The sequence below is a fragment of the Eptesicus fuscus genome, chromosome 15, assembly GCF_027574615.1.
Source record: "Eptesicus fuscus isolate TK198812 chromosome 15, DD_ASM_mEF_20220401, whole genome shotgun sequence".
Lineage (NCBI taxonomy): Eukaryota > Metazoa > Chordata > Mammalia > Chiroptera > Vespertilionidae > Eptesicus > Eptesicus fuscus.
This window is the reverse complement of record NC_072487.1, coordinates 29,488,166-29,503,943: the sequence shown is the minus strand read 5'-3', so window position 1 is coordinate 29,503,943 and position 15,778 is coordinate 29,488,166. Positions and strand designations below refer to the sequence as shown.

Here is a 15,778-nt window from a genome sequence, read left to right as displayed (position 1 = left end):
CTTCTGGGAGTCCTCTATGCTCAGGCCAGCCCTTCCATGTGTTTCTGCTCTACACTCTGTAGATGTCTCCACTTTGTGCCCAGTCACTTGAGGGAGGGTGTATCTACCACTACTCAAAATCTAAACATTCTCCAGATAAATTTTCCTGCTAAATTTTTCTGCTTGGTTAAAGGTCAAGTAATCTGGGTCCCCTGCAGACATGTTAGCAACAGTGCAGTCTTTGTTGAAATTGCATGTAATTCAGGAAGTGTCAGAGAGGAGCGTGATAGTGAAAAGCAAGTTTCAATCTTGTCTTTTTGCAATCCCCTGCTCCCTTTTAAGGTACCCTCTGAATTTCTAGATTCTGACTAGAGAAAAAAGCTAAGCCCTACGTTCCTTGACAGAACACAGATGACCTACACCAGGGTTCCTCAAACTTTTTTTTTTTTAATGAATCTTTATTGTTCAGATTACAATTGTTTCTCCTTTTTCCCCACCACCCAGTTCCCACCCCCCTCTGCCCCTACCTTCCCCCCCCCGCTGTCCTTATCCATAGGTGTATGATTTTTGTCCAGTCTCTTCCCATACTCTCCACACAAACACCCCTTTCCCCCTGAGAATTCTCAATCCACTCCCATTCTATGCCTCTGATTCTATTAAGTTCACCAGTTTATTCTGTTCCTCAGATTTTTAATTCACTTGACTTTTAGATTCACTTGTTGATAGATATGTATTTGTTGTTCATAATTTTTATCTTTCTTCTTCTTTTTCCTCTTTTTAAAGAATACCTTTCAGCATTTCATATAATACTGGTTTGGTGGTGATGAACTCCTTTAGCTTTTTCTTATCTGTGAAGCTCTTTATCTGACCTTCAATTCTGAATAACTTTGCTGGGTAGAGTAGTCTTGGTTGTATGTTCCTGCTATTCATCACTTTGAATATTTCTTGCCACTCCCGTCTGGCCTGCATGGTTTCTGTTGAGAAATTAGCTGATAATCGTATGGGAGCTCCCTTGTAGGTAACTAACTGTTTTTCTCTTGCTGCTTGTAAGATTCTCTCTTTGTCTTTTGCTCTTGGCATTTTAATTATGATGTGTCTTGGTGTGGTCCTCTTTGGATTCCTTTTGTTTGGGGTTGTGTGTGCCTCCTGGACTTGTAAGTCTATTTCTTTCATCAGGTGGGGGAAGTTTTCGTTCATTATTTCTTCAAATAGGTTTTCAGCATCTTGCTCTCTCTCTTCTTCTGGTACCCCCCTAATTCTGATGTTGGTTCGCTTGAAGTTGTCCCAGAGGCTTCTTACACTATCTTCAACTTTCTGAATTCTCTTCTCTTCATGCTTCTCTGGAGGAGTGTCCTTGGCCTCTTTGTATTCCAAATCTTTGAGTTGATTCTTGCAATCCTCTAGTCTGCTTTTGGGTCTCTGTATAATATTTTTTATCTCAGTCAGTGTATGTTTAATTTCTAGTTGGTCCTTTTTCATATCCTCGAGGGTCTCATTGAATTTATCGGCCTTTTCCATGAAATTCTTGAAAAACCTTATAACTGTGGTTTTGAACTCTATGTCCATTCGTTTGTTCTCCTCCATTTCTTTGGTTTGTGATCTGTTTCCTTGCCTTCTCATATTCTCTGCTTCCCTGAGTTGGTAGGGTAGCTTTGTGTACTAGGTGTCCTATTGGTTCAACGGGTCAGCCTCCCAGTTACCTGAGGTGGACACTCTTGGTGTACCCTTGTGTACTGTGTGACTGTGTGTCCCCCAGCAGGTGCTACAGCAAGAACTAGTTTTCTCCTCCTTTGCTTGGGCGGTTTTGGAGCAGTCTGACTGGAGCTGCAGTTAATTTGGTTGAGCTGCCACAGAATAGGCCATTTATATGCAAAAGCCGCTGTGTGGAGCCTGGGCGGGTTTGTAGAATGTGCAGGGCGGGGTCTCAGGGCTGGGCGGGGTCTCAGGGCATCACTAGGCTGGGGCGTGGCCAACGGCGATGGCTGGCGTCAGCCGTCTCTGCCTTTCCCGTTTCCAAGTCCCTGCGCCCCGCGCTCCAGCGCAGTAAACAATGATTGCTGGGCGCACCACCGCAAAAAAGTCACTCTCACTTTCCGACCCGATGGCCGAGAGTCCAGCCTCTCCCCGTAGGTGTCTGGGTCCCCCGAGTGTCCCCAGAAACTGGATTTCACAATGATCAGGAGCTTGTCTCCCTGCGGGTTGAAGAAAAACCGCGCACCCAGTCGCCCGCTGCCAGCCCGATTCGCGCGCCTCCGTACCTCAGCTCCCCAGCGTTTGTGCTCCTTTCTCTTCCTAGTTGTAAATCTTCCACTTAGCCAGCTTTCCCGTGGTTCTGGGTGGTAGACGCTCTGTCCCTTAGTTGTACCCTCGAAATTGTTGTGTGAGGCAGCAGATTAGCTGCTTAACTATGCCGCCATCTTGGTTCCTCCGGGTTCCTCAAACTTTTTAAACAGGGGGCCAGTTCACTGTCCCTCAGACCGTTGGAAGGCTGGACTATAGTTTAAAAAAAAAAACTATGAACAAATTCCTATGCACACTGCACATATCTTATTTAGAAGTAAAAAAACAAAACGGCAAAAACACCCGCATGTGACCCGCGGGCCGTAGTTTGAGGACGCCTGACCTACATCCATCAGCATGTAACTGATGAAGTCTTTTCTGGCTCATGCACCAGCTTTGTCTACTTTCTTCTCTTAGGTGATTCCCCACTATTGCCACCAGGACTTATCTTCCAACATGCTATCCTCCAAAATGTAAAAAGATCAAGACTTCTAGGAAGTTCTCCCCCACTTTCTTCATCCAAATGAAAAAAGGGAATAAGAACAACTTCCATTGTGAAATTTCCCCTACAGTTTGTCCATACTGTCCTAAATAGAGCCCATGGGGCTTTAATATGTAGTTCATGAGCTTCCTTGTACTTTATCTTCAGTTTTAAGAGCAGTTTCTGATTCAGTCTGAGAGAATTTCTGGAACCACTAGCTTTTCTGCAAGCATCAAAGGAAAAGTCCATTCTTCTAGAACAAAACACAGTGTTTAAGGAGCCCTTACAACCCTTTGCAGGCATTTATATATACAGCCCATGATGTTTCCAACAAGAAGAATCTTCATTTTTAATCTAGGGAAGTCCGACATCTTTTGATCATTTTCCTTTCCCTCCTCTCCATGTCTTCATCTCCCTGTCATTCCTCTTCTTCAACCTCTGAGGATCTGTACACACAAAATTACAAACCCCTTCATCCTGTACATATCAACTCATGTAAATGAACATTTGGGGGCAGGGGGACACTAATTCTTCAGATTCAACCAGATTTTGAATTTAACTTGATTCCCCTGGGGACTCCTACCACAATTATACACACCACCAAAGAGAGTGAATAACAGTATTAAGCTCCAATTTAATATCCTGATAGTATGTTTGGGCTACAGAGAGAAAAATCCTATTCTATAATATACCTAATCATTTTTTAAAAAATTCTAATTGGTCCATGTAGGAGGAATGCTGCAAGGAAATGTCATCCTGGTCCTAAACGAAGATCAAGTTAATTACTGAAATATGAGGATTGCTAGCAATAACACTTGCAAACCTATCACAATAGTCATAATCTTCAAAAAAAACATGAATTTTCTATTAGTAGCTGTAAATTGCTACAAATACTCCAGTTCATGCTGAAGGATATCTATGGGAGGTGACTCACTGCATATATTTTTGATGGAGCTGGGCTATGATATGAGATTGTAGTGAAAATAAAAATCAAATATAATATTCTGACTTTCCACAAGAAAAGCCCAACTACCAATTTTCTCCTCCTACTCTTAAAACATTCTGACTGGATTAGAGTTTCAACTATATTACTTGTTTTCAGACTCAATTAAATATTTAAACATTTTTCCTAGTATTCAGCTAAAATGAACAAAATGTTTATGGTAATAGTTCTATAATAACAGAGATAAAGCCCTAGAGAACTCACTGTAGTTAAATCTAGCAGTGCATATGACTGGACTGCAGGGTAAATTGTCAATTCTTTTTTTTTTTTTTAACTCATTTTAGAGAGAGAAAGGAATGGGGAGAGGGAGAAGGGGGTGGGGAGAAAGAGAGAGGGAGGAGGGAGAGAAAGGAAGGAAAAGAGAGAAAAAAACATGGATTTGTTTTTCCATTCATTGGTTGATTCTTGAATGTGTCCTGATTGGGGATCAAACCCACAACCTTGGCATATCAGGTTAACACTCTAACCAACTGAGCTACCTGGCCAGGGCTGTCAGTTCTTTAGAAGCAGCTGGAACCACTAATGTGGGTTATTTTATAAATCAATGTAATCAGGAAGCACCATATTGATCTTTTATAACAAAAGATGTCAAATGTTTAAACCTGTTGGCAGTGGTACAAATCCCTATTCATTTCTAGATCTAATATCGATTACTACAATCTCACTTCTTTCTTCCCCAAACAACCCAGACCTAATGAAGGGTATGGCTTTGTTTTTTTAATTCAAGTTTCAATAACTTATTTATAAAACATATCATACAGGCTTCTAAAAATTAAGATTAAAAAAATCATTTTGTTGTACCATTTACCTTTATGTTTGAAAAGGATTGGTATGAATCTATCAACCTTACTAGAGAAATAATTCAAAATTCACTTTTTACTAAAAATGGGTCAATAATATTTTCCTTGGAAACAAAAGATAGCAAACCATTGTAGAATTAAAAACAATTCTCAAGCTCTTTCTTCATAGGTTGCTGAATCAATTTTCTTGGCTGTTTTTAGTGCCAAAATAGCAGCAAAAATCTTCCCGTTTCAGATGACTAATTTTATGAGCCTTTCTATGTAATATAGATTATTTCATTATCTAATCTAGAGATGTAAAATTCTAAAACCATGGGGCAATGGTTTGATAATTTACTATTTAATAAACTAAAAAAGTAATTTATTCATCCTCTCTCCCATTTTTGGGAGGAAAGAAGCAACCTAATTTTCTGTGGCCTTGTTTCAACAAAGATTAAAAAAATAGTTTATTCAAATAACTGGTTAAAATCACTATAAATTAAATGAAATTTCATTTGATAGGTCTATGTTTTAAAAATATAACTGTTCTTTTTTATGTGGTTACTAGTGGCCTGGTGCACGAAATCTGTGCACATTAAAAGGGGGACCCAGCCAAAACCGGTTTGGCTCAGTGAATAGAGCGTCAGCCTGCGGACTGAAAGGTCCCAGGTTCGATTCCGGTCAAGGGCACATACCTTCCAGTAGGAGGTGTGCAGGAGGCAGCTGATCGATGTTTCTCTCTCATCGATGTTTCTAACTCTCTATCCTTCTCCCTTCCTCTCTGTAAAAAATCAATAAAATATATATTTTAAAAAATAAAAATAAAATAAAAGGGGGATCCAGAGTCAAGTCCCCGCCCACCCACATGTGCCTCAAAATTGCATGAGACCCAGACCCGGCTGCCCTCCCCCCCAATTGGGCTAGATCCAGACCCAGCCAGTCCCACCCTTGTCAAGCCCCACCAGGCAGGGGGCGTGGACTCAGGTCCCCTGCCCCGGCGCCAGTACGGAGGCACGGCCTGAGTTCCCCCAACCCAGCACTGGGGGTGCACCTTGAGGTCCCCCGTCAAGCCCCGCTGGGTGGGGAGCACGGCCTGAGGTCCCCTGTCAAGCCCCGCCAGGCAGGGGGGCACAGCCTCAGGTCCCTTGGCCCGGTGCTGGGGCGGGGGGTGTGGCCTGAGGTCCCCGGCCTGGTGCCGGGGTGGGGGGGCATGGCTTGAGGTCCCCCGGCCTGGCGTCGGGGCAGGGGGCAAGGCTTGAGGTCCCCGTCAAGCCCTGCTGGGTGGGGGGCACGGCCTGAGGTCCCCTGTCAAGCCCCACAGGGGCGGGGGAGAGTGTAGTCTCAGGTCCCTGCTGATTGCTCGTTAAGGCTCCTTAAGGGAACTTGGCCTCAGAGGTGGGTGCAGCCATCTTTGTAACCCAGTGATGGTCAATTAGCATACTCCCTCTTTATTAGATAGGATATATAAGCCTAATAAAATGGATTGCTCCATTGTGTTACTTATTTGTCTAGGTCTACTTAGGATCAGAACATTGCTAGATGGGAAGCCCCCTTCCAGAGGCTATGTTTTGATTTGGCATCTGGAAGCAAAGTTGCTGAGAGAAGTCAAGTTAATTTTGCTACGAGGGAAATCAGTACCTACAAGAATCAAAGTTTAACAAAAGATTTCATACTCTGAATTGAAAGATGAGGAAGCATAGTAACAAGAAATTAGACAGTGAGGTTGATGGCTAAAATAATTCAGAGAAGGATAGTTAAGTGCAAGTTCAAATCTGGTGATTTAGAATCTCAACTTTGAATAGACAATGTATGTTCCATGTAATTTAGCTTAATCCAGGAGGTTCTTTACCCTTCATCCTCATGAAAGAGGAGTTCTGGTTCAGAAGTCAGAGCATTCTTGAAACCACTCATGTTTCTGCAGGCAATGGAGGAAGAGTCCACTCTCTGGAAAAAATAGTTTTTAGGCAGTCCTGGCTGCCCTTTTCAGGCCTCTATTCACGTAGTCAAATCCCTTCATGTTTCCAATTCCAATGTTTTCATTGTTCCAAGAACAATTTGCACTTTTTAATCTAGGGAGGGACAATCAGGACAAGACACTAAACACTATTCAATTATGTGAAAGAATTGTTAAATATAAACCCAAAGAAGGGCTGAAGTTGGTTAGATGCTTTATTACAGATACATAAGCATGACTATGGCAAATTGCTGCAATTTGCTGAGAATCATATCATGTTCCACAAGATAATGTTTGCAAGAACTACCACAGTATCCAACAAAATCACTAGAATCTAAGACTTGCTCAAAACCACTCCTTGGGAATCAATAGCCAGCTATGGGATACTTGACCACCTGCCCTCACTGGATTGAAGTCCTGATATTTCCTCTGTATAAATTAGCTCTGAAATTAGAAACAGGGGAATATGGTGGGTTGACATCCTGACAGACCTTATCCAACTATTTCTACTTTACTGTGCAGACCACCTTCCTCAACTGATAACCATGTCTGTGGGCAGACGCTCTGAGAAATGTGAATGAACGCTTCAAAAAGAAAGAAGATACAACTGCAATATTAAAAACCCATGCACTATCCATTTGCATATGTCTTATTCCTTCTCTCCTAAATTCTCACTGTACAATAGTATGTGTTATTTATTAAGCTTAAATTTGACTCAACTATTATAGATTTACTCCTTCTCCCCTCCAAAACAACAGACAATTGTGACTGATCAGACTCACTTTCTGAATTCTGCTATCCCAAGCCTCTGACACTGTTGATACTTCATGCCAGGGGGGGGCATGTTAGTCACTACTGAGCTCAAGAGTTCTGAGGAGACTTCAGATCCACTTTATAAGTGGTGTTAGGAGTTTCTCGGAGTCACTTGGGGAATCTGGGAGGGGAAAATAGGTAGGATATGAGGCCAGGAGTGACTCCCTGCCCCATTTGGGGGCAGTTTTTATTTATGTATTGGGCTTTTTCATAAATTTCCGTCAGTACAAAGAGTTCAATTGATTTTCAAAGGTTTGAAAATGGCTGGTGTGGTACATAAGGGGACTCAGACTTGGTTAGAAGGCCAGAACCTGCCACTTACTGTAGTAGGAGGGAAAGCACCTATCCTCTCCAATAATAATCTCCGCACTGCCTACCTCACAGGCTCGCCCTTATGTCGAAACACCACTACGAGTGTGGGAGGCGTAAAGGGCTGAGCCTGGGTTCCACTGCAGTTTTCTCCAGCCGGAAGTCCCGTCTCCATGACCCTCCTCACCACCACCCCCATCACTCCTCACCTGTCACCCGGAAGTGGACCCCACGGGTCTGACTGTCCACTCTGCGCTCTAGGTCTTCCATGCGCGGGTGGTGGCGTCCATTCTACCCACCAAGATATGGATCCCTCCGGCCTAGAGTCCCACCCTCCCCCCCAAGAGTCTGACCGCGCAGACCTAGATTTCTACTCTCCTGGCCAAGATTATTTCTCCACTAGCCATGAATTCGACTCTCTCTACCTAGAATTGGACTTGGACTCTGTTAACGAAGATCTTTCTCAGCCCGTGACAGGCGCCATGACAGAGACCTCTGCATGCGCGTATGAACCCCATCCACCTACCAAACCAGAGGATCTCACAGAGGCGGAGCAAAAAAAGCTCAAGTCCGAGCTCGCTAAATTGGAAGCTGAAATTGTAACCCTACGCCGTGCGCTGGCAGCCAAAGAAAGACACTGCGTGGAGCTCAAGAGGAAGCTGGGCCTCACGGCCTTGGTGGGGCTGAAGCAGAATCTGTCCAAGAGCTGGCACGAGGTTCAGGTCTCCAACGCCTACATGAAACAAAAGACGTCAGCTGCACTGTCCACCATGGGCTCGGCCATCTCCAAGAAGCTTGGAGACATGAAGTCGTCAGCCACATTCAGATCCTTTGAAGGTCTGGTGGGGACAATCAAATCCAGAGTTGCAGGTGGCAGAGAGCTTGACAATGACTTCCTTCCTTCTTCAGAGGGGTGTGGGGATGATTGGCCCCCAGTTTCGGGGAATAGAGATGATTCACCCCCAATTACAGGGAGTGAGAATGATTCAGTTCCAGGGAGTGGAGATGATCTGGTTACAGGAACTGGGGATGACCTGCTTCCCTTTCTGGAGTAGGAATGAGCCCTTTATAACTTGCCTGGCCACCTAACCAATGCAAGAACTCCCTTCCCTCATCACAATTGCAACTCTGCCCATCAAAAACAAGCAACCTAACCACAGTGGTAAAGTTACTTCAGGAAATGGACAGAGTCCGACTTTGAGAAAAATAATGTCCATTTTACACAGGTACTTGCTGCTGTTGAGATAGAAAATCTAATGTTTTGTACCTGGTTATTTTACACTAAAGTGTGTAGATCAAATTCATCACTATACTAGCCTTCCTGGGGTTGCATTTAAATGGACAAAACAATGGCTCCAGAGGGGTCTAAGGCCAAAGTCCAAACTTTTTTTGAAAACTAGTCTCATCAGAAGGCAAAGTAGGTTTCTGTTTAAAACTGGGAAAATGTATAAAATAGGCTATAAATCTATCTACTCCTCATCTCCTTCCTTCACTAAATCTCAGAAGAAAACTTGAAAGCTTCAACTAGCCTATGATTTTTATTTTAAAAAGATGTTCAAGAAAACATTTTTTAAAAAAAGAAAACATGTTTTTTCTCTGAGACCCTCAGAAAGGGAAAGAATATTAGTAAACTAATTGTTACATAATACTATAACTTTTATAAAACTTGACTTTTTAAAAGTTCCTAATTAAGCAAAGTAACTTTAGCTTCAGTTTAGTTAACTACTTTGGATTCAAGCCAAAATTGCAACTTTACTTTGCCTTATGCTGTGTTAGTTATCTTTTTATATAGCAAAATGAGGGTTTTAAAGTTTAAACCTGTGGCAGCATGTCTCTGCCATAGCAGCATGCCACCTAAAAGGGAGAAAGTTGCTCCTCAGTTCTGCAGCAATTCCTAGTTACCACCTCCAGCTGAAGGTCTGGAGGGAAAACAGCATAGCCACATTCCAGAAAAAAAAAAAAACCCTCTCTTAAGTAACATTTAACCTTTTGCACTCCGATGTCGAGATTAAAATTACTCTTTGAATGTATCAATAATTTGAAATATTAAAAAATCCAAATAAATAAGTATGTATGAAAAGAAACTCCAGTTTTTTATTCTACTGCCGCGCTTTGTAAAATCTGGGGTATTTAAAAAATTAAATCCTGAGTAGAATAAAGGAATCGAGAAAAAAGCAAGCGAGTGCAAAGGGTTAAACAGAACGCCCATCCCCTGTAATGCTGACTGTTATCCCTTTGAATGGCATAACTAACTGATTATACATCACTGGTCACCTTGACTCCAGGTCTGTCCTTATTTATAGCTAACCCCAACTGAAAGGAAACAGAATCCTGTGAGTTTGTTTGAACTTTCTCATATCTGATTTTTACAGGAGCTATGATGTTTTTTGTTTTTGTTTTCCTCTCCCATTTTCAAAATGCCAGGACTTGGCAGCTTCTTTCATTCCTCCAGTTCACACTGCCTGAGGTAAAAGTTTATGTCTTAATGGCTTTCAGCAGGGGGACTAGGACACTTATTTGCAGTGGGTATACATTGATAACATCTCACTGCCTAAAGGTAGCCCCTCCAGCCTAAGAAGATTATCCTGTTTTATTTATTATTGAATGCTCCCCCTATATTCCTATAAGCAAAACCAAATACCACTATAAATGCAAAAGTACTTGGTAAACTATAAAGTCAATAATGTATCCCAACCCTCCACAGATTTCTGAAGACAAAGTTTTGCTTGGATTAAAATAAGATATTCAACTATTTTTTAATCTGTTTGCTTTTTAATCTGTTGTATTTATCAACTAAAATGATTTTCTGTGCTAAAGAACTGGAAACAAACTTGCAGCATGCATAAAGCCAAAATACTCCAATAGGCAAAGGCTTTGACCCCATTGCAGACAGCCTTGTGTTTGAGAAAAATCTCAGACTGACATCACGGGCCAAACCAGAATATGTTCTATTTTATTTAATAAATCAAAAACATGTAGTAACAGTTTCTCCAAATAAATCCTCAACTCACTGAGAGCATTAAGAACATATCTATCTTTGTTCATCATTGTATTACCATGCCTGGCTCAGGGTAGACATTCAATAAATACCTTGCTGAATTAATGAATTAATATCACATACTTCAGACATTAAATCTTTGACCAAAGAGACTATCAACAACATGAACTGGTTGACAAGTTCCCTATTCAAAGAAAATTTGCCCTAGCCGGTTTGGCTCAGTGGATAGAGCCTCGGACTGCAGACTGAAGGGTCCCAGGTTTGATTCCGGTCAAGGGCACATGCCCCGGTAGCGGGCTCGATCCCCAGTGGGGGCGTGCAGGACGCAGCCAATCAATGATTCTCTCTCATCATTGATGTTTCTATCTCTCTCTCCCTCTTCCTTCCTCTCTGAAATCAATAAAAATATATTTTAAAAGAAAAGAAAATTTAAGACTCTACTTATATGTCAAGCTCTGAAGGCACATAAATTAATTAGACATGGTGAATGCTCTCTAGAAATAGATTTTCTAATTGTTATAATTCACTTCAGTGGGTGCTAAAATAGAGGAAGTCTGTAAAGAAAGAGTATTCACCTCTGCCTTGATAGGTCAGAAAAATTCATAAAGACAGAAAGTCTTAAAGGACATAGTAGGAATTTGCCAGACATATAAAAGTAGAACATTCCAGACAATAGCCAGAGGAACTAAGTCAGGAAGGAATATAATAGAATGTCATGTTTCAAATAATACCAATAAGCCATTGTGGCTAGAGAGAAAGGATAAGTGGTGAGAGATAAGGATGGAGAAATAAACAGGGGCAAGATCATAGTCTTATATGCTAAATCAGACAGTATTAATCCTATAGGAAATGGGGAGGAAGGTACTTAAATCAAATTTGTGTTTCTGATAGATCACTCTGGTCACCACAGAAATAGATTCAAATGTATTTAAGAGGCAGAATCTCCAAGACTTAGGAAACAGCTGATTGGGCAAGAAGGATGGATACCGTATTTTCGTATAAGACGATTGGCCGTATAAGACGACCTCCAACTTTTCCAGTTAAAATATAGAGTTTGGGATATACTCTCCGTATAAGACTACCCCTCTTCCAACGCACAACAAATAAAAATTAAAAAAACATCAGATTTGATTTCAATATGGTAATTTTAATTCAAATGCTTATGACATGCAGGTACTTAGCAGGAAAACTAAGGATGTTTGTCATCAAACATGTAAACATAAAACAGTGCAAGTGGATTAAACTTTTCCTAATTCACTCTAAAGCTGAAAGGAAGGATAAGACAATAAACCCATGGGAGCTGCCATGCTGTTTGTTTTCTAAGCTGTCAACCAAACTGGAACTGATGATGACAGGAGGAAGATAACAAACAATAGAGAGAGCAAGTGCCGGCAAGTCCCTGGCAAGTTAGCAACGCCCATCATAACTGCAAGCTACGGTATTTTTACAGGTTTTGCTAGCGTGACAGTTTCCCTTTAAAAGCCTTCAAAATCCTCCTGTTCGTCATCTGATATCATAAGTACTACATCAATGACATCTTGTGATACATTTGTAAGGCAGTCATCGTATGGATTGAATTCCGTATCAGATGGTGTGGTCTCAGCTTCGGCTTCCTCTTCATCTTGCCACAAGTAGTTGTCCTCCATATCATCTAATGAATTTGATATGCCACACTTCTTGAAAGACTTGATTACTGTTTCTGCATCAATATCCAGGCTTTTATGACAAACTTGCACAAAACATCCAACTGTGGAGCACGCATGTTTCCTCCTTTTGTGAATGACTTTTCGCCACTAACCATCCATTCATTCCACTGTTCTCGAATGCGATCTTTAAATGGCTTGTTTAGGTACACATCCAGTGGCTGTACCAACGATGTCAATCCTGCAGGAATAACTGCCGCATCTGTGTTTAGTCTTGCAAGCCTTTGCTTGGTGCTGGGAGTTAAATGAGCCCTGAACATATCCCACACCAGTAGACTATGTTTTTGAATAAGTCCACCTGGTCGCCTGCTCCATACATTATCAAGCCATAGCTTTACCCCTTCTTCATCCATCCAGCTTTTTTCATTCACATGTACAAAACAACCAACAGGGAACTTGAGTTTCGGCATTGTTTTTCTTTTAAAAATAATCATTGGTCTCAGTTTGGCGCCATCAGCTGTGCATCCTAGTACCACTGTAAAACTGGACTTCTCATGTCCTGTTGTTTTAATTAAAATTGTTTTTTCACCTTTTTGATGGACAGTTTTATTTCCAACCATATCAAAATTCAATGGAGTTTCATCCATATTTCCAATACTACTTAACGCATAGCCATGTTTAGTGCGCTGTTGTATTACATATCGATGGAAACTATTTACTTTGCTATCAAGATCTGCAGGTAATTTCTGGGCAATTTTCGTCTTTTGCCTCAGTACCATATTATGCCTTCCCATGAATCTAGTACACCAGGGTACAGTGGCCTTAAATCTGTTGCTGTGATCTGGGTTAGATTTGGCCCACTGAAGTGCAAACAAACGTACGGTGATAGGATACAAGGACGGGCCAGACGGGTGAAAGAGGCATGTTTTTCTGGGCACAGCGCCGCTCTATCTCTTTTTTCCATACCCCGGGCGTCCCGGATGCCTGCAGCTTGCTCCGCCCTTCACTTACACCTTCCTGGTGAGGCAACCCCTCACCTTGTCATCGGGACCACGTTAAGTCACTTCTTTCCACGAATCCTGGTGACTGGATTTTCTTCTACCGTACTTGTACAGCGCCGCCCTTGCTGCTTTCATAAGGTCGCCGCATAAGGTGTGTGTGTGGGGGAGGGGGGAGCTCAAAAACGGCCTGGCCGCATCCCCGCTGTATGCAGCGAGCACCGGGCCACTCTCCATTCATTTTAATGGAGCCTAGCTTCAGTCTATTTAACTGTAACCTGGCCACTTCCAATAGAATACAATTTCCAATAGTTCTTAGAATATGTGAATCTCCAAAAATGCTCCATATCTGAATCTGGCTCTACCCCTGAGAACCACTAGTTGAGAGGAATATTGGAACAAAATTCCCTGAGGCTCCCAATTTTCTTGGTCTTCCATCACCCAGATGAGTGAAGGAGTAGGGGTGGAAAAGTAGAGACAAGGGTTGAAAGTTCTAATTCCCCCCAGATGACACTCCCCATGCAGCTGGCAAGAGAGGGAACAGAGTACCAAGCCCTGTTTATTAGCATGATAGCATACCCTGGCATACTGCTATCATCACCCCCAGAGAAATTCACCAGGAACTTCTGGAGACTACTTTACTTCTTAGCTCCAGATTTGAGAGAAACTATATTACATACCTTCCTTCATGGACTGAAAGGAGGTAAGCAATCATCAGTGATCTAGAACTATGTAGGTCTTCTCACAGTGGTAGGGTACCTGATAGCCCTACCCACCAAGAGAACAATGATGCCATTTGTTGATACTGTTAGGGGAAAAGGTCAGTTGGATCTGGGCCATGGATTTTCAGTTTTTGCCCATTAACTCCACTGTAAGAAAAAAGGATGAGTGTTACTCTATCAAAACTACTGGGGCCTTGCCCAGCCAGTGTGGCTCAGTGGTTGAGTGTCAACCCATGCACCAAGAGGTCACCTGTTCGATTCCCGGTCAGGACATATGCCTGGGTTGTGTGCTTGATCCCTAGTGGGGTTGTACACGAGGCAGCTGATTAATGATTCTCTCTCATCATTGATGCTTCTATCTCTCTCTCCCTCTCCCTTCCTCTCTCTAAAAATGAATAAAAACACATTTTAGCCCTAGCCGTTTGGCTCAATGGATAGAGCATTGGCCCACAGACTGAAGGGTCCCAGGTTTGATTCTGGACAAGAGCATGTACCTCAGTTGCAGCCTTGATCCCCAGCCCAGTCAGGACATGTGTGGGAGGCAACCAACTGATGTGTCTCTCTCACATTGATGTTTCTCTCTCTCTCTGCCTCACCCCCTCCCTTCCACTCTCTCAAAAAAATCAATGGAAAGATATCCTTGGGTGAGGATTAAAAGAAAAACACAAAACACATATATATCCTATATAATAAAAGCCTAATATGCAAATTGTTCCCTCAACCAGGAGTTCGACCGGGAGTTCGACCAGGTGGGGGGCTGGCCTGCCAACTCACCCCTTGCTGGCCTGACCCAATTAGCCATGATTGGGACAGGCCTGCTGCACCCCACCCATGCACATATTCGTGCACCGGGCCTCTAGTATGTATATATATTAAAAAACAACAACTACTGAGGCCTCAATGCAATCATCATTTGAGACCATGTCTCACTCCTGCTGACCAGATCTATTGATGGGATGCTCAGTAACGCCACAATTTCCAGTGCCTAGCATTGTCCATATAAGGAAAATGACAAGTGAAAGAATGCCTTCTAGGTGATGCACCTTGGACAGGTAGTATGAACATATTATCTTGTCACTTCGTCATCTGTCAGAAATTACTAAGCAGGTCCTTATGTTAAAAATGTCTGACAATTCCTGGGAGTTCACCAGGTAGTTTTAAAGTTCATTTTTGGTTTATCTATACTACACTCAAATAACTGACCACCTCAAGAAGGGAAATAGATTCTTCTGGAAGATGAAGGTTTTGGTAACCTCAACCCCAGTCATGGCTACTTGGCTTCACACCATAGCATCAAAACTGATGCATCCAACATGGTGCCACATCTCCAGGAAGACTTTCCTTGTGGAGCCTGGTTCATCTAGACTTTATCCACCTTCATGTATTATCTCCCATACCCAAAAACCTGGGCTCAGAAGCCAGAGCACATAGAACTATTAAACACCTACTGGTTGATGCCTTAGCTGCCTTTATACTTAACTAGAGGCCTGGTGCACAAAATTCATGCACAGAGGGAGGGTGTCCCTCAACCCGGCCTGCACCCTCTCCACCTGGAACCCCTCAGGGGATGTCCGACTGCCTGTTTGGGCAGTCAGACATCCCTCTCACAATCTGGGACTGCTGGCTCCTAACCGCATGCCTGCCTGTCGGCCTGATTGCCCCTAACTGCTTCTGCCTGCCAGCCTGATTTCCCCCTAACCACTCCCCAGCCAGTCTGATTGCTGCCCAACTGCTCCCCTGCCGGCCTGATTGCCCACAACTGCCCTCCACTGCTGGCCTGATGGCCCCCAACTGCTCTCCCCTGCTGGCTTGATCACCC

General features: G+C 42.7%; 1 protein-coding gene and 1 long non-coding RNA gene across 3 annotated transcripts in view; one reads left to right on the top strand and one right to left on the bottom strand.

Moving 5' to 3' along the window:
- LOC129151606 (uncharacterized) overlaps positions 1-15,778 on the bottom strand; it is a 183,810-nt gene that overhangs the window by 95,986 nt on the left and 72,046 nt on the right. The window lies entirely within an intron of this gene.
- TPD52L3 (TPD52 like 3) lies at positions 7,827-9,095 on the top strand. Its single transcript, XM_008145059.3, has one exon. It carries the CDS (start codon positions 7,904-7,906, stop codon positions 8,651-8,653), a length of 750 nt encoding a protein of 249 aa, XP_008143281.2. The 5' UTR covers positions 7,827-7,903; the 3' UTR covers positions 8,654-9,095.

Excerpts from the sequence above, each read along its gene's own strand:
- TPD52L3 (XM_008145059.3), top strand. The coding sequence starts at position 7,904 with ATGGATCCCTCCGGCCTAGAGTCCCACCCTCCCCCCCAAGAGTCTGAC.